We start from the raw sequence: 27,526 nt of genomic DNA, 5'->3' as shown, positions 1-27,526 counted from the left end.
TCAAAGGACACCTAGTTCTATATATTGTTTGTAAAGTTTCTCTCCCTGCTTTAAATGTTTCTCTTTGCTTTATAGGGACCAGAATGCAGATGTCATATATACATACATTTTTGTGTTTTGACTCTTATTTGTTAAATAATACAAGTCCCAACATAGCTCCCGTCAAGGCATTCCTGAGGTTATGTTAGAATTACCCTATGTTTTCCTGACTTCTGTGAATAGCAAGCAGGAACCCACTGATTGCTAACTTCTGTTGAGTCCTGAGTCCAGGGTCATCACTGTGTGTTCAGTGCTTCCCACACATTTCTTCGCAACAGCCTTGTAAGGGAGGTACCATTATTCTTGCTTCGCAATTTAAAAAGCTGAGGCTCAGAGGCATGAAATAACTTGTCCAAAGAGTCAGTCCCACATCCGTCCAGCACCAAAAGTCCGTACACTTGCTGTGAAGAAATACCGTTTTCTCTGTGTATGTGTCCACGGTTACCCCATAAAGAATAATCAGTGACGGGGAACAGACAACACTGCATTAACGTGGCCTCTTGTGTTCTCTTTTTCACCCCCGTCTGCACCTCTCCCTCCACACTCTTCCTCGGTTTTGACCACATTTCAGCTCTTCCCTTCGTTTTCTTTTCCAAAGGCAAATACGCCATGCGAGACCTGGTCCATCGGCTTCCAGGCGGGAATAACAGCAGCAACGCGGCGAGCAAGGCCATGTCGGACGACACGGTGACAGCCGTGTGCTGCACCCTGCACGAGGTGATCACCAAGAACATGGAGAACGCCAAGGCCTTGCGGGACGCCGGCGGCATCGAGAAGTTGGTCGGCATCTCCAAAAGCAAAGGAGACAAGTAAGTCAGACGGTGACTTCCTATCATGTAGAATTGGTATTGGTAGAATCGGTTCTAAGTGTGCCCAGCATCCCCTGGGTACGGGTAACACCACTGAATGTCACTGGGAAGCACTCTGGTGTCTGATAATCAAGAGAAGGAAAACAGCAGATGGTTTCCAGTTTTCTCCCCCCACAAGGAAAGCTGATCTTACTAATAATTTTGATTTGATAAATAACTCATGACTTGGTGAGTCCTGGGATGTTAGTAAGATAGGCTTGACAATCCAGCATCCAGTCTAGTGACTAGCAAGTTCCTTCCATACGGAAGAGACGACCCTGATTCATGAAGGTATTTGGTGGCAGCTGTTCCTCTGCGGCTGCAAGTCCAAGTGTTGATGATGGATCCACAACCTTTTGTTCTGTGCCTCTTCAGTTCTGCATAGCAAGTCAGGGAGGATGGGGGAGAAAACAGTGTGACGGAGTCAGAGAGAAATCAGCGTCCAACCAGCACCCTCCTTTACCAGCTGTGCCTTTGGGACAAATTATTGAATTTAACAAGTCACTGTGCTCATACTTTCCAATCTAAAACTGAGGGAGGGGCTGTCATAAAATATTTCCTAAAAGAAGTAATAATCAAGTCTTAAAGACTGAATAGAAATTTCTGGGGCAGAGGGGATAGAGGCAGTGAGGAAGGAGGGCTTTTATGCCAATGGAATAAAGAGAGAAAAGGCTCATGTCAAAGGAGCGGCACCGCCAGAAACAGGAATGTCCCCAGTTTGATTTAAGAATCGATGGTATCTTACTCTGTGTAACCAAAACATATCTTCACAAGCCACAGTGTCAGTATATCAGGGAGCTGTCAATTTTACAAAAACATTCATTAACCTTAATTCAGTTTTGCCTCCTGGAAGTCCCTCAATGTAATCAAGTAAGATTAAAAGGGTAAACCTTTTGTTATCAAGGGTCTACTTCTTGACTTTGCATTCCTGGCCACACCCCTCCATTCCTTTATATCTAAACGCTGAATAATTTTTCTCCTGTTATTAAAGGCTGTGAAGGATGCACTTTGAGACTTTTTGGAAATTCTCTCATTTAATTCCAGATATTATCATTGCATAATAAGTGAAGTTTCAGGGCTTTTGTTTAAGCACCCTGAGACCTCCAAATAGGTTCAGTGAACAATTCAGGATTAGGATTTGAATACTTTCCTATATCAAATACAGAGAAGCCTCTCTGGACTCGTGTAATAATTGTGCAATGTAGATGGATGGCTTGAATTATATCTTATAATACTTACAGTAAAATGCTCTTCTACATAGGCAGGAAGCCACGTGGTTTTCTTTTTTATATAGCTTCAGTAGACCTTTGGAATCTCTAATTGAAATGCTTACCTGTTTTGAGCATTAAGAACTTAATATGTTGATGCTTTTCTTAAGCAAACACACATGCTCACACAGTAAAACCATAGTCCACAAAAACTCTCTGATATATTTGTCTATATTCATGGGACATTCCAAGACCAAAGTGTTTTCTCTGAATCGTAAGACAGTAGAGCTGTGGGAGGTGGTCACATTAATTCCTTCCATCTGTGTGAGCATCCCTACTGGACCTTAAAGAGAAGAGATGCTTTTATCAGTCCTGTGGTCAAAGAAAATTATTTGATGAAACTAATTAAAAACTCATTTGAGGAAACCATCTATGCAACAGTATATATCCACGTTGCCCATCCAGAAAATAGTCCTGTTCAGTCTCTTCCTCTGGATTATTGTTAATGGGAGATTCCTTTCATTACAAATAATCTCAAATCTGTGCTTTAAATTGACTGAAAATTTCTTTATGGAATACTCATTTCATGTCATTGTTTCTTTATCTTTTTTCTCCAGTGTTAGCAGTCTGGATTTATGAATTCAGTAAGAAGTGTGGAATTGCTTTGAGTCAAGCATCTTCCCAGTTATAATTCTCCTGCTTAGTCAGTCTCAACCATTATTTTATGTGGTTTATCTCTTTTATATTTAGTGACTAATTTGGGGATCAAAACAAGGTTTTTATAACTGGAGATAACCTTGTCAGCCACCTACACTTCAATTTGATTATTACTTCTCACTGCTCTTAAAATGAATCCAGAAGAATTGCTCTGGATCTTACCACTAAACTCACCATTTATCACTCAATTCTGTCATGATAGTAGGCACTGAGACACCCATGGCCTTCTAGACGGGTTTGAACAAAATAGAAACACGTTATTGAAAATAGAATTTTTGGAATTGGAGATGATTTAATAATTGGAAAAGGGAGGGATATCAGTTGGCTCTAGTTAAGTCATAAAATGCTTGCAAACTTGCCCTCCTCAAAAAATTATTCAAACTTTTAACTTGAGATCGCATGAGAAAACACAGATGAAAAAACCTACGAGTCTATGATTCTGCCTTTAACATATTTATAGGTTTTATTTCTAAACATACACAAGCTTAAATATGCCGTGATACTAATGAGTCAGCCTGGCACGTTGCCAATCACAGTCTGTTTGAACTGTATAGCTCACCATGTTTTGCCAATACACTGGAAGAATTATTCTGGAATCCTGCAGCTGGAATGGCCGTGCTGAACACCCACAATGAATGGCATCAACTGAAATTCTCAGCCGCCCCTAATTTGACACCTCTGGTGAAGATCAGACATTGTGTAATCGTTAATGACTCTTACAGGAGTCTTTCATACTTAACCATTTTAAGTCTTGATAACTTATTCTTTTCACATCATTTTAAACATGCAATATGGACAAGTCCATCTGTTTCAAAAGTACATTTGTATTTTTTCAGATTTTAACAGTTATGTAGGAAATAGTGTTGAGTGTGTCACTGTATTTTCTCATAAGACAGAAAAGCCATTTAACAGCCCCGACTGTTACTTGTCAGTAAGGAGCTCTGTTTCTGGCTGCAGTTATAATCACTTGTCACATAAGAAGTACTCAGTTGTTCAAGTCCTTCAATCAATAGTTATAGTTTTTCAAGTAGACGCTGCATGGGACCAGTCTAGTGGATGAATCAAAATTAAAGTCTAAAAAGAAAGTGATGTTTCTTTGACCTTCATCAGTTTTTTATAACACTGTGATGTATTGGCATTTTAATTGAGAGGTTAAAAGCTGCTATTCATTACGTATTCACAGTCTCTTTCTATTTTGTAACTAAGCAAGGAGTAGAAAAAAAATTACACCATCAGAGGAATTTTTGCATACTAAATATGTTTCAACTATATTATCGCTACCTGAATATTATTAATATGTATTCCTCTAGAGTTGCTTGACTTTTGTCATAGATACATATCTAGCTAGTGGTGATAAACTACAGCAAAACATAGCATTTAATCTTTGCTCAGCATTGATTATATAAGAATAACATGTGAGGATCATCACAGTTGCAGAGGTTCTCCCCAAGGAGCCTACATCGGGCTCGCCAGCACCAGGAAGACCAGCCCCCAGATGGGAGAGCTGGAGGGACGCCATAGGAGACACAGACTCCGCTCTTAAAGGGCTCACGCAAAATCTCACATACCTCAAAACAGAGCGTGCAGAGGCAGCAGTTTGAAAACAGCCTGGGTCAGACCCCTTGCCGATCTTAGAGAGCCTCTCAGAGAAGCAGGAGGCAACTGAGACTCCCCTGCCTGGGGACCGAGATGCTAGCAGCAGGCATTTTGGGGAGCTAGTTCTACCATGAGGACACTGGTGCTAGCAAGTGCCTTTTGGAGTCCTCCCTCTAGTCTGTTAGCACCAGAGGCTTACCTGCCCACCAGCCAGTCAGCCCCAGTCCCGGGACCCCCTACATCGAGCAGCCGGCTGTGTCAGGACCCAGCCCTGCCCACCAGCAAGCCAGCAGCCTCCACACAAGGCAGGGCCTGGCAGCCAACTGGACCAGGGGCCAGCCCCCCTACCAGTGCACCCACAGTAGTTGGCCCTACCACAAAAGAAGGACCCACACAGACCACAAAGGGGACACCCCTAGAGCATACATCTCTGTGACCAGAGGAGAGCATGCTGCTGGGCCCCATGGGACAGCTCCTACATAAGACCACTTCTCCAAGATCAGGAAACGTAACAGACCTACTTGATACATAGAAATAAAGACAGAGAATAAAGCAAAGTGACAGAGGAATATGTTGCAAATAAAGGAAAGCTAAAACTCCAGAAGAAGAACTAAGTGAAATAGAAATAAACAATCCACCCAATAAAGAGTTCAAGGTAATGATCATAAAGATGCTCAGGAGAAGAATGAACACAGTGAGAAGTTTAACAGAGAGTTGGAAAATCTAAAGAAGAACCAAACAGAACTGAAGAATACAATAACTGAAATAAAAAATACACTAGAAAGAATCAATAGTAGATTAGATGATACAGAGGAATGGATCAGCAGACTGGAAGACAGAGTAGTGGAATTCAACCAAACTCACCAAATACAAGAAAATTTTTAAATGAGGATAGTTTAAGATACCTTTGGGACAACGTTAAGCATACTAATATTCACATTGTAGGGGCCCAGAAGGACACAGAGAGAAAGGGGCAGAGAACTTGTTTGAAGGGATAATAGCTGAAAACTTCTCTAACCTGGGAAAGAAAAAAGACACCCAGGTCCAGGAAGCACAGCAAGTCCCAAACAAGATGAACCCAAAGAGGTCCTCACCAAGATACATTGTCATTAAGATGGAAAAAATTAAAGATAAAGAGAGAATCTTAAAAGCAGCAAGGGAAAAGCAACTAAGTATGGACAAGGGAACTCCCATGAGACTCTCAGCTGACTTTTCCACAGAAACTTTGCGGACCAGAAGAGAGTGACATGATATATTCACAGCGATGAAAGGAAAAAACTTCTACAACCCAGAATACTCTATCCACCAAGATTATCATTCGGATTTGAGTTTTACAGGCAAGAAAAAGCTAAAAGAGTTCAGCACCACAAAACCAGCTTTGCAAGAAATGTTAACGGTACTTCTCTAAGTGGAAAAGAAAAGACCACAAGTAGAAATATGAAAATTACCAAGGGAAAAAGGTCACTGATAAATATACAGTAAAGATAGTAGATAAACCACTTATAAAACCAGTAGGAAGGTTAGAAAACAGAAATAGTAAAATCGTCTATAGCCACAGTAAGTAGTTAAGGGATATACAAAACAAAAAAAGATACAAAATATGAAGTAAAAACTATTAAATGTGGAGGAGGGAGATCAAGATGGTGGAGTAGGAGGAAACCAAGCCCACCTCCCCCCAAAAAACACATCAAATCATCTTCATGTGGCGCAACTCTACTGAAAACAACCTGGAGACTTGCAGAAAGGTTCTTCTTCAACCAAGTCTGTAAAGAAAGATACACATGGAGTCTGTATCTACAGAGGAAGGGAGGAGTTGTGGTCGGGTCAGGACCTGTGCCCTTAGCAGGGGACACAGAAGAAGAAGGAGATATCATGGCCTTAGGGATCCTCCCTGGGCAGCGAGGGGTTCAAATCACACACTGAGCACCCCAGCCCTGGGGTCAGACACCAGGAAGACAAGTTGCCTTACCTGGTTAAACACCAGTAGGATTTACAGAAGAAGAGAACAAGACTCGCTTGTTAACAGCCCATGCATAAACTTGCTTACTCCTGGGAATAGCTCAGAGGAAGCAGATTGAAAACTGTCTGGGGCTCTAGCTGGTTTCCCAAGACCATGCCAGCCCACACTGGGCACCTGCTCCAGCCCCTCTTGCTCCAGCACTGCTCTCCACTAGAGCAGAGGCCACCATGACCAAGGAGAGTGTGCACGCTTAGAGAGAACAGAGCCAGCTTGGACTAGACCCTCAGGGCTTCTGCTCCAGCCCCTGATAGGGTGGTAACTGCCACTGAGCACAGAAGATGCCCTGGTTCACACCTGGCTCTGACTCTAACCCCTCCATCTCCAGCCATATCATCCAACAAGGTGGTAGCTTCCAGCACACCCCAAGGGAAGACGTGACCCATGCTCACTTCAGATCCAGCTCTCCCACCACTGTGCCAGCTCTCTCTCCATCCACTGGGCACACACGCAGATGGTATAGGGATGCTCCCACACAAGGACACCCCTTCAAGACTGGAATAGTCAGCTCCTACACCTAATTTCATAGAGACAGAGAATGTTAAACAAAATGAGAAGACAGAGGAATATGTTTCAAACGAAAACACAAGAGAAGACGGTGGAAAACAACCCTAATGAAACAGAGATAAATAGTTTACCAGGGCTTCCCTGGTGGCACAGTGGTTGGGAGTCCGCCTGCCGATGCGGGGGGCACGGGTTTGTGCCCCGGTCCGGGAGGATCCCACATGCCGTGGAGTGGCTGGGCCCGTGGGCCATGGCCGCTGGGCCTGTGTGTCCGGAACCTGTGCTCCGCAACGGGAGAGGCCACAGCAGTAAGACACCCATGTACTGCATAAAAAAAAGAAAAAAAATTTACCAGACAAAGAGCTCAAAGCAATAGTAATAAGAATGCTAACTGAGCTCGGGAAGAGACTAGATGAACACAGTGAGAAATTTAACAAGGAACTAGAAAATATAAAAAATAACCAGTCAGACAAAGCTGCAGTCATCAAAACTGTATGGTACTGGCAGAAAAACAGACACATAGATCAATGGAACAGAATAGAAAGCCCAGAAATAAAACCCATGCACTTATGGTCAATTAATATATGACAGAGGAGGCAAGAATATATAGTGGAGAAAAAAGACAGTCTCTTCAATAAGTGATGCTGGGAAAACTGAACAGGTACATGCAGAAGAATGAAACTAGAACATTCTCTAATATCATAAACAAAAATAAACCCAAAATGGATTAAAGACCTAAATGGAAGACCAGAAATCTGAAACTTCTAGAGGAAAACATAGGCAGGACACTCTTTGACATAAGTCATAGCAATATTTTGAGAGGTCTGTCTCCTCAGGCAAAGGAAACAAAAGCAAAAATAAACAAAAGGGACCTAATTAAACTTAAAAGCTTTTGCATAGCAAAGGGGACCATCAACAAAATGAAAAGACAACCTATTGAATATTCACAAACGATATAACCAACAAGGAGTTAATATCCAGTTGTATATATCCAAGATATATATATATATATATATATATATCTAACATACAACTCAATATCAAAAAACAACCCAATTAAAAAATAGGCAGAAGACCTCAATAGGCATTTTTCCAAAGAAGACATACAGATGGCCAACAGACACATGAAAAGATGCTCAGCATCACTAATCATCAGGGAAATGCAAATCAAAACCACAGTGAGGTATCACCTCACACCTGTCAGAATGGCCGTCATCAAAAGGACAAAAATAACAAGTGTTGGCGAGGATGTGGAGGAAAGGGAACCCTCGTATGTTGTTGGTGGGAATGTAAATTGGTGCAGCCACTATGGAGAAGAGCATGGAGGGTCCTCAAAAAATTAAAAATAGAACCACCATATGATCCAGCAATTCAAGTTCTGTATATTTTTCCAAAGAAAACAAAAACACGAATTAGAAAAAAATACATGCACTTCAATGTTCATTACAGCATTATTTACAATAGTCAGTATATGGAAACTGCCCAAGTATCTATCAATAGGTGAATGGATAATGAAGATGTGAGATAGATATATATATATAGATAGATAGATAGATAGTGAGAGAGACAGAGACAGAGACAACTGTTACTTGGCCATAAAAAAGAATAAAATCTTGTAATTTGCAACAATATGGATGGACCTAGAGGGTATTATGCTAAGTGAAATAAGTCAGAGAAAGACAAATACCATATGATTTCACTTATATGTGGAATCTACAAAACAAAAGAATAAACATAACTAAACAGAAACAGACTCACAGATACAGAGGACAAACAGGTGGTTGCCAGAGAGGAGCGGGATGGTGGGATTGGGGCAGGGGAGTGAGTGAAATAGGTGAGGGAGATTAAAAGATACAAAATTCCAGTTGCAAAATAAATGAATCATAGGGATGAAATATACAGCACAGGGAATATAGTCAATAATATTGTAATAACTTTGTGTAGTGACAGAGTTATCACGGTGTTTATTTTGTAATGTATACAGATATCGATCACTAGGAACTGACAGAGTGCTGTAGGTCAATTATAATTCAGTTTTTTAAAAAAGAATAAAGTGTACCTGTGTCTGTATCCATGAAAAGATCTAAAATTCTCGAAATCAAAAGAATTTAATACATTTAGAGCATGATACTAGCATAAATATGAAATCATTTAGCAACTGTCCATTTCAGTGAAAGAAAACATGTATATTACTTAAATACAGCTTATCTCTCATAGAGAAAAAATCTTGAAATTTATAAGAACTCTGTATTTTTTTCTTTTAAAAGTACACAGTATAACTAAGAGATTTTCAAACACAAGCCAAATTTGAATTCCAAGTCAGCAATAACAATGGTAAGAGTGACTGTTACTGTTTCCAGTAAGTAAACGGATGAAGAATACTTAAACGTAGTTGGTCTACATTGCAAACGTGAAGACCCAGGAAAATAGCAGACATTTAATTGATCATGTATTAGCATCCCATCATTTCATTTGCAGGTCTTCACACATCCATTCGCTCTGGCTTTCAAATCCAAGCTCGACCTGATCCCATCTAACCATCTGCTTACTTTGCATTTTAAAAACTATTTTATGTCAGAAGCAGTTTTGATCTCAATTCAGATGTTCTCTTTGAGGGATCTGTGGGCCACTGCACCATGGGTCAGCTTCAGGGGTGGACTTCACCTTGGAGTCCTCATGAGTGGTTATGTCCTGCCCAACTCCAGGAGTCACCACATAGGCCAGGGGTCGGCCAACTGCAACCCACAAGCCAAATCCCCACCACCATCCGTTCTTGTAAGTAACACTTGATTAGAACACAGCCACTTCCATTCTTTTGTCTATTATTTATGACTCCTCTCATCCTGCAATGGCAGAGTTGAGCAGCTGCGACCAAGACCGTGTGGTCCACAAATCACAGAATACTTATTATCTGACCCTTTACAGCAAAAGTGTACCAGCCCTTGCGATCAGGCACAGTGTCACAATAGCCACTCAAGTTGTGCTGCTGTTGTGGACCCAGCCCGTTGGAACAAAGAATCCGGAGGTAGTTAATAGTCGCCCTCACCACTAGTCAAAGTGACTCCCAAGAATTGGATTGAATTTAATCAACATGGATGTACTGACCTAGTGTCTGTTCTGAGATGCAGGTTGGCACTGAACCAAAAGGCGAAATATTTAGCTATAGTTTCATAGGGGTTTCAAAGCCATGACTCGAAAAAAATGGTAAGAACCGCTAGTCCAAAGGTTTCCATGACCTTACTTTCTCACTCCGATCCAGAGGACAGAACTTTAATTGCATGAAGGGCTTTGTTTATAGATGCTTACCCACGCTCATCCCTCCATACAACTGTAAGAGAGTGTGTGTGCCAGCGTGTGCACACGTCAGCTTCATGCCAGCCGCTTGTGCTTGGCATCATCAGCAAACGGAAGACAATTGCCTGTAACGCCTCAGGTGCGTAGAGCCAACGCTACACGTGCTCTCACGCTTCGGTTGAGAAAGTGAATATCGTTTTTCTCCTTACTTACTACACAGGTGCTAAACAACACGGCCATTAAAACCCTTTAATCTGGCCTTTCCTAGTTGCTATCCTTCTCTTCTTTCTGTTCCATTTTATAGTCCAGCGCTAAATCTGCATTCTGACTCTTGGGTTTGCATTTTGAAAGTTCTTTGCCAAATTGCAGTGCCTTCCTGTCTCTCCCCTTCATGGGTATGTGGGTGAGAATGAGGCTGGAGACTGGTGACAGCCATCCCTTGTACTGTCCAGTCTGGAAAAAGAAAAGAGCCAGAAAAGCCATGAAGCTTTTATTCCTTTTATTCTTGCTGTTTCCTGACAAGTCAATTTGAAGCCCAGCTGTCCCGCTCACCATCTTGCATGTCCTGTCTTTTCTTTATCAGACACTCTCCGAAGGTAATCAAGGCCGCATCTCAGGTTCTGAACAGCATGTGGCAGTACCGAGATCTGAGGAGTCTCTACAAAAAGGTAAGGTTTGCTTTACCTTCTTGGCTCGTTAGCTGCACACAGTCCCTGAGCCCAAAGACACCATATTTGGTCCTAACGAGATGTGTCATAGGTATGAAGGGACCTCGTCTGAGAGTCTGAGCAATTGAAACACAGCTGAAACAAGAGATCAATGAAGAAGCAAAAGAAAGGGGTCACTAAGTGTCCCCTGAATATACACTAAGATTCATGAACTTTCTGGATTGGACAGACCAATAGCCATAGAGAAAATAAGATTGTTTTTCTGAGCTTCTGTATTGTATAATAGACTAAAAAGTAATAATGAACAGAGGGATTTTGCCAAAAAAAAAAAAAAGCGTCAATAAATAATGTAGTAATAGTAGAGAGGAGACAGAAAAAAATGTAAAAAGCAGTTCGGGAGGTTGAGAAGAATTGCAGCCCAGGAATATTGAGTAGAGACCCGACAGCCTGCCCCACGTTCCTAGCCTGAGACCCTGAACTAGTTACTGATCAGGTTGAAGGGCTGATGATCCTAACGACAGCCGTAGATCATAGCAAGAGGCTGGGCATTCGTTCAGCAGACTCTCCCCAGGCCGGCTGGAATTTACATCATACATTTCAGAGGAGACTTCATCCCCAAAATGGTTTAAAAATAAACCTTAAGAGAAAAAGGTCACATCTAGAAATTTTAATTCTACACCTCATTCCCAAATGCTGCTGAACAAAAGATGCATACTTTTCTTTTTTGCTTGGGAGGGGAGAGAGTCCTTTCACAACATCTCCCGGAGGTTGTCGTTTTGTTGTTACCAGACCAGCAAATGTGAGTCATTTTAAATGATCGGAGATCCCAGGACAGATTTGAGTTAACAAATGGGGCGGAGGACGCCGCTGACAGATTGGCAGGGAGAATAGCCTAGGCATCGATCTCCATAGGATTTCAGAAAACGTGAACAGGGCTTCCATCAACAGCTGCCCAGAGCACCTCCTTGCAGCCCCTGGCAGCCTGCATGGAGGGAGAGGGGGAGCTGAAAGTCATTGCCACCTTGGTCCTCAGCCTCCCAGTCTTGGGCTCGGGAGGTGGGGTCACAGCAAGAGACTCACATCAGAGGGGGCAAGACCCATCTTGCCAGAGGGAAAATCTGTCATTTTCTAAGCCAGTGGGAAAAAGTAAATATTTAATACTGGTCCTACTAAGTTAGTCTATTTCTAGATTTCCCCGAGGTCTTTCTGTTTCCCGTAAGCATTCATTACTTTGTACTTTAAAGTTTAGCCCATATATTTCAAAATTCTCTTTCAAGGTTTTTCTGTTCCTTAAGAGGAAGTATGTTTAGGCTGAAACATTGCAAAATTAAGGGTTAGGGGAGTGTTCTGAATTAATTATATCCTTTCCTACGTATCTTGCTGTTCATCGAAAGTGTTTTGGGTTCCATGCTGTTTGAAATGCACATCCCAGCATCCCTACGTGGTTCCTTCCAGGACTCTTCCAGGAGACAAATGAATTCTCTCCCAGGACAGGATCCTTCAGCTAAACAGGCAGCCAGACATGAAGAACACGCTATAAATTAGAAAAGACCTGGTCGTTCTGAATCGGTGGCTCCAGAAGTTCAATGAAATATTACTGCCTCAAATAAACTCCACTTTCCCTCGGATCCCGAACATCTCTTTGCTGAAATGCACCTTCTCATACTTCTTTGCATTGAAGGGAAACGGCTTTTAGAGACTCTACAAGTTATTTGTTGAATAGTAGTATGAGTTTTCCATCTTAGTTTTTTCCTGTGTTGGTAGTAGCGTTCAGAAAGTGTAATTGTCTCTCTCTTTCCATGAAAAAAAAAAAAAAGAATGTGTTGACAGAAATTTAATGGAGCTAAAACTCAAGAGCTAAAGAGGGCTTAAAATGTGGTTCATGTGAGGAGACTCAAGAAAGACGGGCTGGAGAAGCTGATGGTGATGTTTTTCATTGACCCAGGATTTTAAAATATTGAGAAAGAGCTGTTTTCTTTGTTTTGTTTTTTTTGGTTGCATTGGGTTGCTGTGCGCAGGCTTTCTCTAGTTGCGGCAAGCAGGGGCTACTCTTCATTGCGGTGTGCGGGCTTCTCGTTGCAGAGCACGGGCTCTAGGTGCACGGGCTTCAGTAGTTGCGGCACATGGGCTCAGTAGTTGCAGCACCCGGGCTTCAGTAGTTGTGGCTCGCGGGCTCTAGGGTGCAGGCTCAGTAGTCATGGTACACAGGTTTAGTTGCTCTGCGGCATGTGGGATCTTCCCGGACCTGGGCTCGAACCTGTGTCCCCTGCATTGGCAGGCTGATTCTTAACCACTGTGCCACCTGGGAAGTCCCAAGAGATGTTCTTAATAACTTCCATATTATGCAGTCGTGATATGGAATGAGGACTTTATGCTCAGTATAAGTGCTGCTAATAGCAAAGCTCAAAATGCACAGAAGCTTTTCTTTTTTGAAAGGTCCTTTGGTGAGAAAACCCAAATTCATTCATCCTTATGAATTGTTTTTAATCAGCAGAACAATAGATTTCCATTTTGTTCTTCATTGACAATTAATATATCATTTAAGAATGCCTGATCCATGTCTTTTAATTATCCATGCTTCAAATCTATTTATTAAACACCTAGTATGGGCTTAGAAAAGGAAGAATTCCAAAGAAAACATGACACGTAGAGCAGCTGCTGTGGATAAAAATGAAATATGGAACAACAGTCGGCAACTACGTTAGATTCAGAGTTATGTACCACAGGTTTACTGGATAAATTAAGAGAAGGAAAATTATAAAGCAAAATCTTGAATCTGCAGAGTGCGCATAAGTTAGGAGGTAAGAGGAAAGGGCGTTATGTCTAAGAGGAAAAACATGAGTAGAGAGATGGAAATTGAAATAAAAATGGCATATCTATGAGACAGAATTAAAGGTCCATCTGGCACTGGCTTATTTCCTCCTAGGACCCAAGCACAGAGGCCAGAATCACAATTCATTAGCTCAGCTACTTTATTTTACTTAGAAATCCATTTAGTACATCAGGATATTCTTTTGGCCAGGAGTGCTGACCAAATTATGTTGGATTCCTGATACATTGTGAGCCAAAACATTTGCATTATCCAAATCTTCAACTTCAGTGAGGCCTGGACTTCTGATTTTCTCCAAGGGAAAATTAATAACTGAAGAAGAATGTTATCACTGGCAGGCTAAATAATGCATCACGTTTTTGTATTTTTTTAAACCAATCCTTAAGATTAGATAACCACAGAGAGAACTTTAAAATGTCTTTATCATCTGTACTGTATTTTTGAAGAGGATGTTTTCTAAAGGAAAAGAAGATGAGCCTTGGAACAGACTTGATAAAGGGATAAAAGAAAAGCAAGAGATCAAAAGTTCTTGACTTTTTTGAACATTGGTACTTTAAAAAAACAAGGTCACTGACATAGTAGACTGATTATGTTCGACTATGGTATGGTCTGTTGGGACAACTCGTTTTGGAAGAAGATAAATTTGCTGGGGGTGTGTATGTACAATTATTATAGAAATCATCTCTTACAAACCCTTATATAATACCTTAATCCTATGTACATCTCCAAAAAATCGTTTTTGGTTAGGACCCAGGCTAAGCCACTCTAACAGAGAGACTCAAAAATACAGAAGCTCCAGCTAAACAGGTCTCTCTTTCCCTCTCATGGAACTGTAGCTGGTTAGGCAGGTGGTCCAGGGTCAGCAGGTAACCCTGGGACCCATCTTGTTACTCTGCCTTGTACTAGGGTGTCATCCTTGCCTGTGTGGACAAAGCTCCCTAGCTTAGCTCTTCCCTTCTCATTCCAGCCCATAGAAGAGAGAGAGGATGAGTGAGGGCAAGTCATGCTCTTTGAAGCAAGCAGCAAGCTTCTGCTCTCCTCCCAGGAGCAAGAACTCAGTCATGTGGCCACGGCCAGGTACCCAGCTGTGGGGGAGGACAGGAAAAGTGGGCTGCCGTGATACCTGCTAAAACTTGGTAGCAGGAGGAAAGGGGTTATTTTACTAAAAGAAGAAAGGCAGTATCAGCTCCAGTAGTCATTTGCTTTTGTTCAAGTATCTTAAATATTCATTGTAATCGCTACCTAATGGGGCATTTTATTCCATTTCAGGGTGACCATGATTTTTCAGAACTTCTTACATTAAGCAAAAATCTCCCTATCTGCAACATCTGCCCTCCAACTGCATACTAAAAAGTCTAATTTCTCTTCTCTATGATAGCCTTCCTGTTTTTGAAGTTAACCAACTCTGTACAAGGCCATCCCTTCTCAGTTGTAGGGATAGCAACATTTATTATTATTACAACTGTTGACTGAAAAAAAAAAAAGCACAACCTAAAAGTTAAAAGTTATGTTTTATTCGGTGTACAAAACTGAGGACTTAAGCCTGGAACCCAGCATCTCAGGTGACTCTGAGGGACTGCTCCAAAGAAGTAAGAGGGGAAGCCGGGATACATAGGAGTTTCTGCAACAAAGACCAGGTAGTCAGAATATCAAAAGATGCCTGTTCATTAAAGAAAACCAGACATCTCAAGTTAAGGAGCTTAGTGATTTTCTGCATACGGGAAGATGCAAGAGTCTGGGCTCATTGAAATCATTGCTTTGATGTGCACCTCAGCTCTCTGGGGCCAGTATCCTGTGCTTTCCCATCCTAAGTCTCCTCAGGGGGCACCGTCAGGGGGTAGCTGCAGTGGCTGACTGCTAGATGGGGGGCATCTTGGCTCCATCCTGAGTTCCCTCAGGGCTCACTGTCAGGGCGGCTGTAATGTGATGGCTTGATGGCTGCAGCATCCTTTGCTTACTGATACGGCAGGCAATATTTTTCATTCCCACAACTCATGCTCAGTTGTAATATATCGTTTCCACGACCTTCACCATTGCTATCACTTTTCCACGTGCGTGCAAGTTTGTCAGCATCCCTTTCGTAATGTAGCACCCCAAAATGAATATATTCTTCCAAGTTTATTTGCCGGAGAAGAAAGAGAATAATGAGACTATACTTCCCTGGTGCTGGGCACTGAACTTCAACTAATGAAGCCTGGGAGTGTATTAGTTCCTGGAAGGCTCATTGTACTAGCTGGTGAAGTACAAAGAGCACAGGACTTAGAATCAAACAGCCAGAGGTTAAGGGCACACCCCTGCCACTTACCAGCAGCATGACCTTGGGCAAGTTACGTGAGCCTCTCTGCCCATCGGTGCAGCATCTGACCTTGGGCAGTCCTGTGACCCACTCCTCAGAGGGACAGGGACGATTCACCGGGCCTCACAGTCGGGGATCAGAGATGCGCTGGTGTTGTTTTGTATCCAGCTATCTGAACCTGGTGGGTGGGCAGGTTCCTGACATAGAGTCTCCAGAAAAGTAAATAACCTCTAAAAATGGTCTAAAATGGACCTCTGCGATGGCTTCCTTCTGCTTTATGTATCAGAGCCTGGAACTTTCCTCAACCCTTGCATCCGAGAACCTTCACATCCTTTCATGGAGACTGCGGGCATCTCCCCATTGGTCCCATTCCCGTCCCTTGCTTTCCTCATCCGTGAGGTAAACGCCATACACCTGCCTGGCCACATCGCTGATGACCTCAAAGGGGACAGCGGTCATCTAAGAGCTTTGTCGGCTGGAGAGTCACATACAAGTGGGAGTTAACTGCTGTGAATCCTAGAACAGTTTTCATGCCGTTTGGCTGACAAATGCTCTTTGCCATCCTGTCCACAGGCAGCTGGACATTTGGATCCTAGTATTTCATTTTATCATGGTCATCGTTGTTCACCTTCACCTACATTTTCACGATTCCCTTTCTTTGTTCATCTTCCCTCTTTCCAGCCCCTCGATGCCTAATCCAGGGCCCCCTTCCCACAGTCTTTCTCCTAAGCAGCTGTGCCAGCCAACGATACTGGCAATGTCTGCACAGCCCCAAAGCAAAGACTCTTGCATGATGGGGTGTAGGTAAACCAAACTACACACATAGGGTTTTGTAGGAAGCCCAGTGGTGACAATGAAAGTTGTCAGGGTTTTAGAGGTAGCTGGAATGCTTTTATTCCATTTTAGTGCGGAATCTGTGTACGTGGCAGGTCGAGGATGCTGAAGACATGCTCGTTGGATTGAGGGTGGTGCAGAGGGTTGGAATGAAAAGGGGTGAGGTTAGGCCCTGGCTTAGGAAACAGCATACCGTGTCCCTCCGATAAGAGGCCCTGCTGTGACCCTGTACGTTGATAGTTTGAAAATGTGATAACCAGCGTCACTCTCAGAAAGTCTCCCGACTCCCCGTGACACCATTGTCCCCTGCCTCAGGCTCTCTGGTTGTCCCTCCTCCATCCTTTATGGGCTCGTCTTCCTGTTCATTCCCTAAATGTTGGTGTCACTCAGGGCTCTGTGTTTAGATCTTTCTCATCTCGCACACGGCCTCTTGCTGGGTGTGTGGAGCCCTTCCTTGGGTTCAGTTACCAGCCACGTGTAGTGGTCTCCCGCATCTCTTTCTCCAGGCCCGGCCTCTCCATATATCTAGCCAACCGCTAGATGACCTACTCAGATGCCTGCAGCGCCTCACGTGAGCCAGCTGTTCCTGGATCTGGCTCCTCTCCCTGCGTTCTCTGATCACAGCCCTCCACCTGTCACCCTAGCCAGGACCCAGGAACCACCACTGGCTCTTTCCTCTCCTTCACACATCTGCGTCGAACCCACCAGAAAACCCCAGTCTCCTGTCTCCATCCATCTCTCTCCACGGTCATGGCCATGAAAAGCTGCTTCCGTCTTCTGGATTATCAGCCCCCATCCTAAATGGTCTCTGCGCCGTCTGGCTTCCTCCACTCCTGTCTGTTCTCCAGAGGGCAGCCGGGGTGAACTTCCTAAAAAGCACACCTGATTAAATTACTACTGCACCTCTCAGTGGCTCCCACTGCCCGCAGGAAGAAATCCAGACATCTTAGCGCAGCCCGTGAGACCTTTCAGGTGCAGCCGCAGCCTAGCTCTCCATTTAATCCCTGCTCTGCCTGCACTCAGCCACCAGCTGTACCTAACTTCTGTGCTTCCAGTTCCCTCTCCCTCCTTGTCTCCCACCCTGTGGAGCCTTTCCAAACATCTGTACTCCACCTTCCACCCTACCTGCCTCCCTGAATATATTTTTTAATATCACCTCCTGTGAAAATCACTTTTCCGACCCCTTCACCACATCTGAATTAAAGATCATTCCATCTGAAATAATTGTAGAGCAAATTAATTTAGATGAATGATAACTGAATCACTTTGCTGTACACTGGAAATGAACACAACATTGTAAATCAACAATACTTCAATAAAAAGAAATAAATTTTCAATTCAAACTTTTAAAGAATGACTTTTAAGCGTCATAAAGAGCATGAACTTAGAGCTAAAAATTGTGCAACATAATGGTGCTATAATGTTTAATAACTAGATAAGATTTATTTGTACTTTTATAGAAAAAACAATTTTCCTCCTTGGTTCAGATATTAATTTGGGGAGGATGTGTATTACAAACTTACAAGTCATTCCTTCATAGAAATTGCAGTGAGACTTGCCCCCAACTGTAGCATAATTAATGTCAACTCCTAATGAATGGAATTCTGAATGGATACCTTAAATGTATATTATGAACAAATGCTCCCTGAAAAAGACTGTGTGACTATGTGCTCGAAAACAAGAATGAAGTAAATGAAATAAGTTAAATGAAGCATGTCTACATCTTTGGCAAAAATAAGGTAAATGGTTTAACTTTTTTAAAAATTGCAGTTTAGGGACTTCCCTGGTGGCACAGTGGTTAAGAATCCACCTGCCAATGCAGGGGACACGGGTTCGAGCCCTGGTCCAGGAAGATCCCACATGCTGCAGAGCAACTAAGCCCGTGTACCACAACTACTGAGCCTGTGCTCTAGAGCCCACGAGTCACAACTGCTGAGCCCACGTGCCACAACTAATGAAGCCCGCGCACCTAGAGCCCGTGCTGCACAACAAGAGAAGCCACCGCAATGAGAAGCCTGCGCACCGCAACGAAGACCCAACACAGCCAAAAATAAATAAATAAAATAAATAAACTTATTTTAAAAAATTGCAGTTCATACTTACTTTGATTTCTCTGTTTCTGCAACCTTCTAAATTTCCCTCTTGGCTACCAGTGTCCATGAAGGTTGTCAATGCAGCCATCAGCTTAATGACAAGAAAAATTGACGTTTATCTCATTCTCAGCCATTACAGATCACTGCTGGTCTTCGTGAGACGTTAGGTCCAAGACCAATATAGTGGGGCTTCCTAAACACAAATTCCATTAACAGGCTTTGGTTTTAAAATTGGCGTGCCCCATTTTGCTTTCAAGTGTTATTTACATAGCAGTCACTTAAAATGTAAGCTTGTTTATCACTTGAACTCAGACTTGAACAAGATTTAGCATATGATTCTTAGGCTTTGAATCAAAATCTTCTTTCAATTCTAGTTAAATAGTTCTATGTTAATGTTTAATTATCAGAAATGCAAACAAGATCTTCACATTTGCTCTCATGTTGGGGCAAAATAACCTCTTATTAAAGAATTACAGCCAGGATGCCTGAATGTTGCACTGGATGGTGGTTAATTCCTACCTGGTCGTGGTCGGCCCCTAGGTCAAGGTGCCAGCCAGGAGGTCCCCTGCCAACTCCCATGACATCTGCCTTATGTAGGACATGTTCCTAGAGTCCCAGGGTGAACATGCCAGCACAGCACAGCAGCTTTTTGTCCTTCCCCGGCTCCCATCTGCACCTTCAGACAAACACTGGTCTCTGGGTCTCAATGGGACTCAGCAGGTAAGACCCCTCTGCCCCAGCAAAGACCCTTGGGAACTCCAGACCACCATAGAAGGTTCTGAGAAAAGCCACAATAGCAACATGGAGTCATCCCAGGCCATCCTGTGCGATACCATGGGAACCCTTCTCAGGGTGACGGATCTACGGGAAGTCGTGGAGCTCCAGGTACAATGAATCTGCTCTGTCCTCTGAGGCACAGACGTGTCCTGAGATGGAGTGAAGAAGTAACAGGAAGCCTCGGGGCATCACGGTGAGAATGCCTCTGAGCACTGGGTACCAGAAGACGGTGATGTTAACTGAGGGGGCACCACCTCTGTTCTACTGTCTTGCTTCTCCATGGGCTGCTCGCCAAGGAAACATGCTGAGCCTTTAAAACAGACCCTGTAAAGTCATCATGGAAAGGGACAGGGCGGTCCCTATTGTCAAGTAGACAATCATCATGGAAAGGGACACGTTGGTCCCTATTGTCAAGTAGACAATTTGTCCAGTGTTCGGCTTATAATGCTGAGGCTCATTATTTTGCTCTACGTATCTCAAAGGGCTTCAGAGAGAACAGCATCTACTCAACCACTCTATGAGCGAATTAAAATCCTTCGTTCATAAATGCAGGGATCAGGGCTTCCCTGGTGGCGCAGTGGTTGAGAGTCCGCCTGCCGATGCAGGGGACACAGGTTCGTGTCCCGGTCCGGGAGGATCCCACATGCCGCGGAGCGGCTGGGCCCAGGAGCCATGGCCGCTGAGCCTGCGTGTCCGGAGCCTGTGCTCCACAACGGGAGAGGCCACAACAGTGAGAGGCCCGCGTACTGCAAAAAATAAATAAATAAATAAATAAATAAATAAATAAATAAATAAATGCAGGGATCAAATCAAAGACATATCAAAGGTCAGAATCCAACCTCTTGACAATCACCAGGGTTCGAAACCAGACTCATTTTACCCCCACTAATAGTCGTGTCCCCGTGTTTCTACAGTTGTGTTCCTGTAGGGCACCCTATCCCCCTACCCACCATGTGAAACGTTGGGATCTTGCATGATGAGCTTGTCTCAAGGAATGCCCAACCACCTGTGCTTGAAACACAGGTGTTTCTACGGATAGCAATATTGTATTCACTATTGCCATTTGAATGAGAGAAACAAAGCATAAAACTAATCTTTAAAGATAGACTCTCAGGCTGCGGGTACCATTCAGCCAGTGAGTAATGAGCTTTGATGGGAGTGGAGTCATGCCCTTCATGGCCTGAATCACGCAGGACTCTCTTTTCTTACTGCCATGGGATTCATTTCATTGGCCCTTGCCACCACTGCACTCACAAAATAAGAAATCAATAAGTAATTATGGATAGGGAAGGGGGTGCCTGCGGATTTCCTCAAATGTCCAAACTACAGTGGATGAGAGAGTGGACACAGTGCTCCGTGTTGTCTTTCGCTGCTTCCAGGAGACTGACCTCTATACCTAGATGAGCCAGTGGTCCTGACCGCTGTGAACTGAAGTCACATTTCATGCTTCACATCCCTCATCACCCTCACCTGCTGGATATTTAAAAATCAATACTGGATTGCAGCGAGAACTAGAAAGATATTTTGAAATACTGTCAAGGAAAAAAACACAACATGATCAAAATTCAAAATTTTGATCTTTAAGCTTTGCAGCAAGAAGAGCAAGAAATACTTTTATACTCGCTTTAGCATGTTGCCATTTTGAAAATTAAGAGATTTTTACTTGGGGAGTATCTAAGATGGTGAAGGAAAGGTGGTAAATCCTCTATAGAAATAAATTAAACGACTGAATGTAGAGCTGTCATTTTAGCAAGGAAATTGCCTACCAGGAATTTATTAATCTTTCTACTGTGCTGGAAAATTCTTCACCAAGGGATGACTGGAAGGACGTGAAGACTTTTGGCCAGACTCTTAAACAACCTGAGTGCAGTGTCCTCAAGACTCAAAATTGTAGCTCCTTGAGTTCTTTCTTTTCTAAATCACTGTGTGTCAAGCTGGGGTCGGAAACAAAAAGGGTGAGGTTAAACTCAGCTATGACACACATTCGCGTGTTGATTTTTGTATCGACAAGTAAGGTCCTCCTTCATGAGGTCCCCTAACCTCTCGGAGACAATTCGCAGACACTAATCCTATGATATCTGTCCAGAAACGAAGGCACAAATGGGAACAGAAGCAAAAATCAATTCTGCAAAAGTGGAAATCGATGCACATGGCAGTTTCTAAACAAGAAGTGAGTAGTTAGAGCTGTTGTGGGACTGGACCTCCAAGTTGGGGAAAATCCTCGCGAGCGGTGTCCAAGCTGAATGTTTCCTTCCTGCCTCTGCTCTGCCAGGTGGCTTTACTGTAACATTTTAAATCAGAACCTCTGAAAATACCCCAGAGACAACAGGCAGAGGAAAAGGATTGAATCAGGAACTAGAAAACTCGCTAAGCTTTTTTTTTTTTTTCTTGGAAGTATAATTGATTTACAATGTCGTGTTAGTTTCAGGTGTACAGCAGGGTGATTCACTTATACATATATATACAGTTTTATATATATATATATATATATATGTATGTATACATACACGTACATACATATATATGTATGTGTATGTATATTCTTGTTCAGATTCTTTTCCATTATAGGTTATTGCAAGATATTAAATGTAGTTCCCTATGCTCTACAGTAGGACCTTACCTTGTTGTTTATCTCTTTTATATATATTAGTGTGTATCTGTTAATCCCAAACTCCTAATTTATACACCCGCCTTTCCCCTTTGGTAACCATAGTTTGTTTTCTATGTCTGTGAGTCTATTTCTGTTTTGTAAATAAGTTCATTTGTCTCATGTATTTAAATTCTACATGTAAGTGATATTAAATGATATTTGTCTTTGTCTGACTTACTTCACTTAGTATGATCATCTCTAAGTCCATCCATGTTGCTGGAAATGGCATTATTTCATTCTTTATTATGGCTGGGTAATATTCCATTGTATATATGTACCACATCTTCTTTATCCATTCACCTGTTGATGGGAGAGGACAGATCTATCATCTATCATCTATCCTTTAGGTTGCTTCCATGTCTTGGCTACTGTAAACGGTGGTACTGTGAACATTGGGATGCATATCTCTTTTCAAATTAGAAAAGAAACTCACTAACTTTAATGTAAATATACCACCATTCTTGTTGTTTACTTTGGGCAGTTCATTCAAACTCACCCCACCTTTTCAGTGGATCCCAGTAGATGGGATAAACTACGTCTAAGAAAGCCTTAATTTGACTGGGAAGAAGATCATGATCAATTTCTTCTCTCTTCCTGCCTCCATCTGCACACCCCCCCCCCCTCCGCCCTCTCAGAAGCTGTTCCTTCCTATGTCCCCATGCACCCCGCCCATCAGGCTCTGGCAGGGAAGGGGGATGAGCAGAGAGGAGAGAGAGCCCGGCCCATGAGGTTGTAGCCTGGCATTCGTATCCCGCCTATCCCCACATGCTGGCTCCTTCTCTCATGGGGGCAGTAGTGTAGTTTGCTCACCAGTACCAGCCTCCAACTGAGGACTCCTGGCCTGGACCTGGCCGCCTCCAGCTAACTGCTCCGAACTCTCCATCCACCTCAGGCTTCTGCTACTCCACTGCACATAGACCAGAGTGGATATAGATTTTGCGCCCTGTAGCTTAGGTAGTTTGGGTAATCCTGTTTAAGAAGAATATACTTTATGAATATAAAATTTCCTACAGGCCTTGGAGGGGGGTCATGCAGTGGACAGGCCTGTGACCTAAGCTTCTTAAGCTCCATGGTTGGTCCACCTCTGGCACTGAGTCTGTGCATCACCCTGATAATGGTACTGCAGACACCAGTCCCTGCGACCCCCAAACTCCAGAGAGCCTGTGGTCAGGCAGAATAAGGAGTTCACTTCCTGGGCTTCAGGAGAGGAAGGATGGGGGATGCCCAGCCCATTGACTGCCTCCGAGGAAGCCCTCCCCACTGGCATTCTCCACCCACTAGTGACTTCTCAGCCTAATCTTATATAATCTGGAGATGGAGCATGTCTTAATGCTGCAGGACCTTATTTTGTCCTCCACTTTCACAACTGTGAATGGATGATCTAATTCTTTATTTTGAGGATATATATGGAGCAATGGGTCATCTGGTATTCACTGCTTTGGGACCTTAGCCAAAACACAGACAATGGAAGAAAATTATATTCACATCCTGTCGCAGTACCTTGTTGCAGGTATTTAATCATCTTAAGTTGTCCACAAGTCTAATCAATTGTGTCTAGCACACCCCCAAATAAACATGGCTTTAAAACAAATTCATTGCTCTCTGTTAGTTTCCTATTGCTGCATTAGCAGATTACAGCAAACTTAGTGGCTTCAAGAAACACAAATTCATGATCTTACAGTTCTCGAGGTCAGAAGTGCAAACTGGGTTTCACTCGGCTGAAATCAAAGTGTTGGTTCTGGATGCACCCCTTCCTGAAGCTGTCTAGAGAATCCATCTCCTTTTCCAGCTTCTGGAGGCTGCCACTCTCCTTGGCCAGTGGCCCCTTCCTCCATTTTCTAAGCCATCAGCATAGCTCCTTTGATTTTCTTTCTCTGCTTCTATGGTCACATCACCTTCTCTAAACGCCACCCTCTTCTTGCATGTCTCTTTAAGGACCCTTGTGATTGCATTGGGCCCACTCAGATAATTCGGAGTAATCTCCCTCTTTCAATATCTTTAACTTAATCACACCTGCAGAGTCCCTTTGCTACATAAGGTAGCCTATCACAGGTTCTAGGTAACTAGGACATTGATATCTTTGGGGGAGGGGTGCATTATTTAGCTGGATCTCCATCACGTGGCCATACAAACTGTAAGGCAGGCTGGGACATGTGGTCCAGGTGTGTGTCTGGGAAGAAAAGTAAATGGATTTGTAGCAGTTCTGGCCACATCCTCCTCCCTTACACGATCTCCTCCCAGGCTTCTCCACTGCCGCTCTCCCCTGGGTGTTCTCTGAACTTGCAAGCCTCCATCTCAGTCTTTTTTGCAGACTCCTGGTCTTCCCTGAGGCATCTTTGCTTTTCATCCTATACCGTCTAGTGGAGATGACCTCATCTGGCCCATGGTTGTTTGTTTGTTTGTTTGTTTGTTTTAATATATTTATTTATTTATTTACTTACTTATTTTTGGCTGCGTTGGGTCTTCATTGCCTCGTGGGCTTTCTTTAGTTGTGGCGAGCGGGGGCTACTCTTCGTTGTGGTGTGTGGGCCTCTCATTGCCGTGGCTTCTCTTGTTGCAGAGCACAGGCTCTAGGTGCATGGGCTTCAGTAGTTGTGGCACGTGGGCTCAGTAGTTGTGGCTCGCGGGCTCTAGAGCACAGGCTCAGTAGTTGTGGAACACGGGCTTAGTTGCTCCATGGCATGTGGGATCTTCCCGGACCAGGGCTCGAACCTGTGTCCCCTGCATTGGCAGGCAGATTCTTAACCACTGTGCCACTGGGGAAGCCCCTGGCCCATGGTTTTTAAATACATTTGAAGGCCAATGGCATCCACATTTATTTCTCTGTGTGGTCCTCACTCCTGAGCTCTAAGCTTACACATACACAACAACCCATGTGACATCTCCACTGAACTAGCTCACAAGCTCTAACCTTCCACACACCTAACACGTACCTCTCAATATCTTCCCCAAATCTATTCTTCCTCCATTGTTGCCCATCTCTATAAAGAGCACCTAACCCACCTGGTTGTTCTTTCCAGAATTCCAGGAGTTATTTAATACCTCCTTTTTCCTTATCCCATTACATTTGGCACCAAGCCCTGCTGATTCTATACTCTGAATATCTCTCAAATCCACCTACCTCTCCCATCCTTATTTTCACATCATCTATCCCTAGGCCTGATGAGATTGCTGCCTGCTTGGTTTCGTGGAACCTCCTTCACCATCTTCAATCTCTTTTCCCTTAAAAATTCAGAATGCACTTTTATAAATCCAAACCTGGCCCAGTCAGTCTCCTGATTAAAACTTCTCAGTGGCTTCCAGTTTCTCTCACTTTCCTACCCTCCTCTCCAAGCTCACCTTCCTCAACCTCAGTGCCTCTGCACTGCATGGGCGAAGGTTCATTCCTCAGCCAAGAATGCCTTCCCTCCTCTCCCACCAAGCCTGGCTATTTCAATCTCAGTTTGTCTCTTCCCCAAGGTAACCTCCCTCTCCAACTCTCCAAGGCTAGTAAAGATCCCTCATAAAAACCTGTGCCTTTTTCTTCCTGGCTCTTTCAGAAATGCAATGTGATATAATCCTGTTTTAAACGTCCATCTCCCCTTTATCTTCCCCTCAGGAGCCATGCCTACCTGTCTCTGTTCTCGCCCCTGTACCCAGCACAGGTACTTACTAATGTTTATTAAACAAATCGCAACCATGTAGCTACCCCAGAGTTTAAGATCAGCAGAGGGCTCATTCCGTGGCTCTGCTTCCATTTCCATGGATTAAGGCATTCTGAAGCAGTGCGGAATGTGCAGACATTGAGGTTGGGACCCAGGGTGAGCTTTGAACTTGTTGGCCACTGATGAGTATAGATGCAAAATACTTGGCTTTTCAAATGTCAGAATGACTTTGCTGCTAGAAGCCAGACATTTGGATTTGTCAACCTGAAGATGGGACTTTGTACAGTTTCGCACCAAATGTAACTTTGCAGCACTAGCTGGAACACAAAGGTCATTGGTAAAGATCATCCACATCAGATCTTTGTTTTAAGGCCTCCAAAGTGATGCCAGGGAAACAAAAGGCCTGAGCCGGTCTTATTTCAATTTGCCAGGTGGTTTTCTGCATTCCGTTTGGCACCAGTTAACGACTGTTAGTTAACCATGATATACTTTCTTCGACCAAATTATATCAATTTCTTTCCAACTTGTCAAATCTTCTCAGTAATATTGTTTCTTTAGAATTAGTTCAATGGTAATAAATTGAATTCCTGAAATGGATTTACTCAGTATTTGCTTTTAAAAGATGGTACATACTGCAGAAGACTCTTATCCTTATGTATCCTTAAGTAGCCAAATCAATTTAATTAAATTTCATTAGAAGCACCAGAGCTGAAACAAACTAATGAAAGTAACCGGGTATGTCAGGTGGTATTTACTTCTGCAAATACTTCCTTTTGGCCCTTAAGATTTAGTTTAAATATTTAACTCTAATAGCTTTTGGAATTGTTGATGGAATTAGTTTTAGTGAATCTTTTAACAAACAGTTTACCTTAAAAATAGATGGAAGCTTGTTTTATTATAGCCAAGAGGAGCTGTGGTTTCATCGACAGGCAAAATCTGGCTTGGTCTTCAATCACACAGACTCTGAATATTCTATTTCCATGTTTTTCTCTATAATACCTTTTACTGAAGTAAGGAGGATGTTTGTATAACTACCGCTAATTTGGAATCTTTTCTTTCTCTTCATGTGATTACATCAATAGGTTTATTCCACTTAAAAAATGACTGAAAAACTGGCACAATTTTGAGCAATCACGTTTTCTTAAGTGAGCAGTATCTCAGCTGGTTACCTTTTTCAGCAGATGGCAACAACTCAGGTTTTAACTTTCACTTGAAAAATAGGTTCCTGACGAAGTGATTGAAGTACAAGCTCTAAGTGTTCTGGGTTGAATGAGTGGATGAACTTGGTTCGCTTTAAGCCCCAAGGATTTTCACCACACTTTCTTTATGTCTCAAGTCATCATAGCAAATTTGAATTGACAAGCTCTATGGGCCGAGAGACTTCAAGGACAGCTTAACACAAAAAGGCTTGTATTTGTTACTTCAGAACTAAAGAGTCTCTGTATGCCTCCTGAGAAATCCTTGTTTAGATGCCAGGTAAATCTTATCAAATTAAGGAAGCTCCAGAGCTG

The 27,526-nt window shown here is 43.0% G+C and overlaps 1 protein-coding gene across 3 annotated transcripts in view; it reads left to right on the top strand.

The window, feature by feature from the left end:
* CTNND2 (catenin delta 2) overlaps window positions 1-27,526 on the top strand; it is a 778,687-nt gene that overhangs the window by 723,087 nt on the left and 28,074 nt on the right. For all 3 annotated transcript variants that reach the window (XM_029218322.1, XM_029218323.1, XM_029218324.1), the window contains 2 exons: window positions 638-848; window positions 10,807-10,891. In XM_029218322.1, the coding sequence (XP_029074155.1) occupies window positions 638-848; window positions 10,807-10,891 (296 nt within the window). The remainder of the gene's footprint in view (window positions 1-637; window positions 849-10,806; window positions 10,892-27,526) is intronic.

This window comes from Monodon monoceros, unplaced genomic scaffold, assembly GCF_005190385.1.
Source record: "Monodon monoceros isolate NGI ecotype Baffin Bay Population unplaced genomic scaffold, NGI_Narwhal_1 Super_Scaffold_12, whole genome shotgun sequence".
In the NCBI taxonomy this organism is placed as follows: domain Eukaryota; kingdom Metazoa; phylum Chordata; class Mammalia; order Artiodactyla; family Monodontidae; genus Monodon; species Monodon monoceros.
The sequence above is the reverse complement of the archived record's forward strand: the minus strand, read 5'-3'. Positions and strand labels throughout refer to the sequence as shown.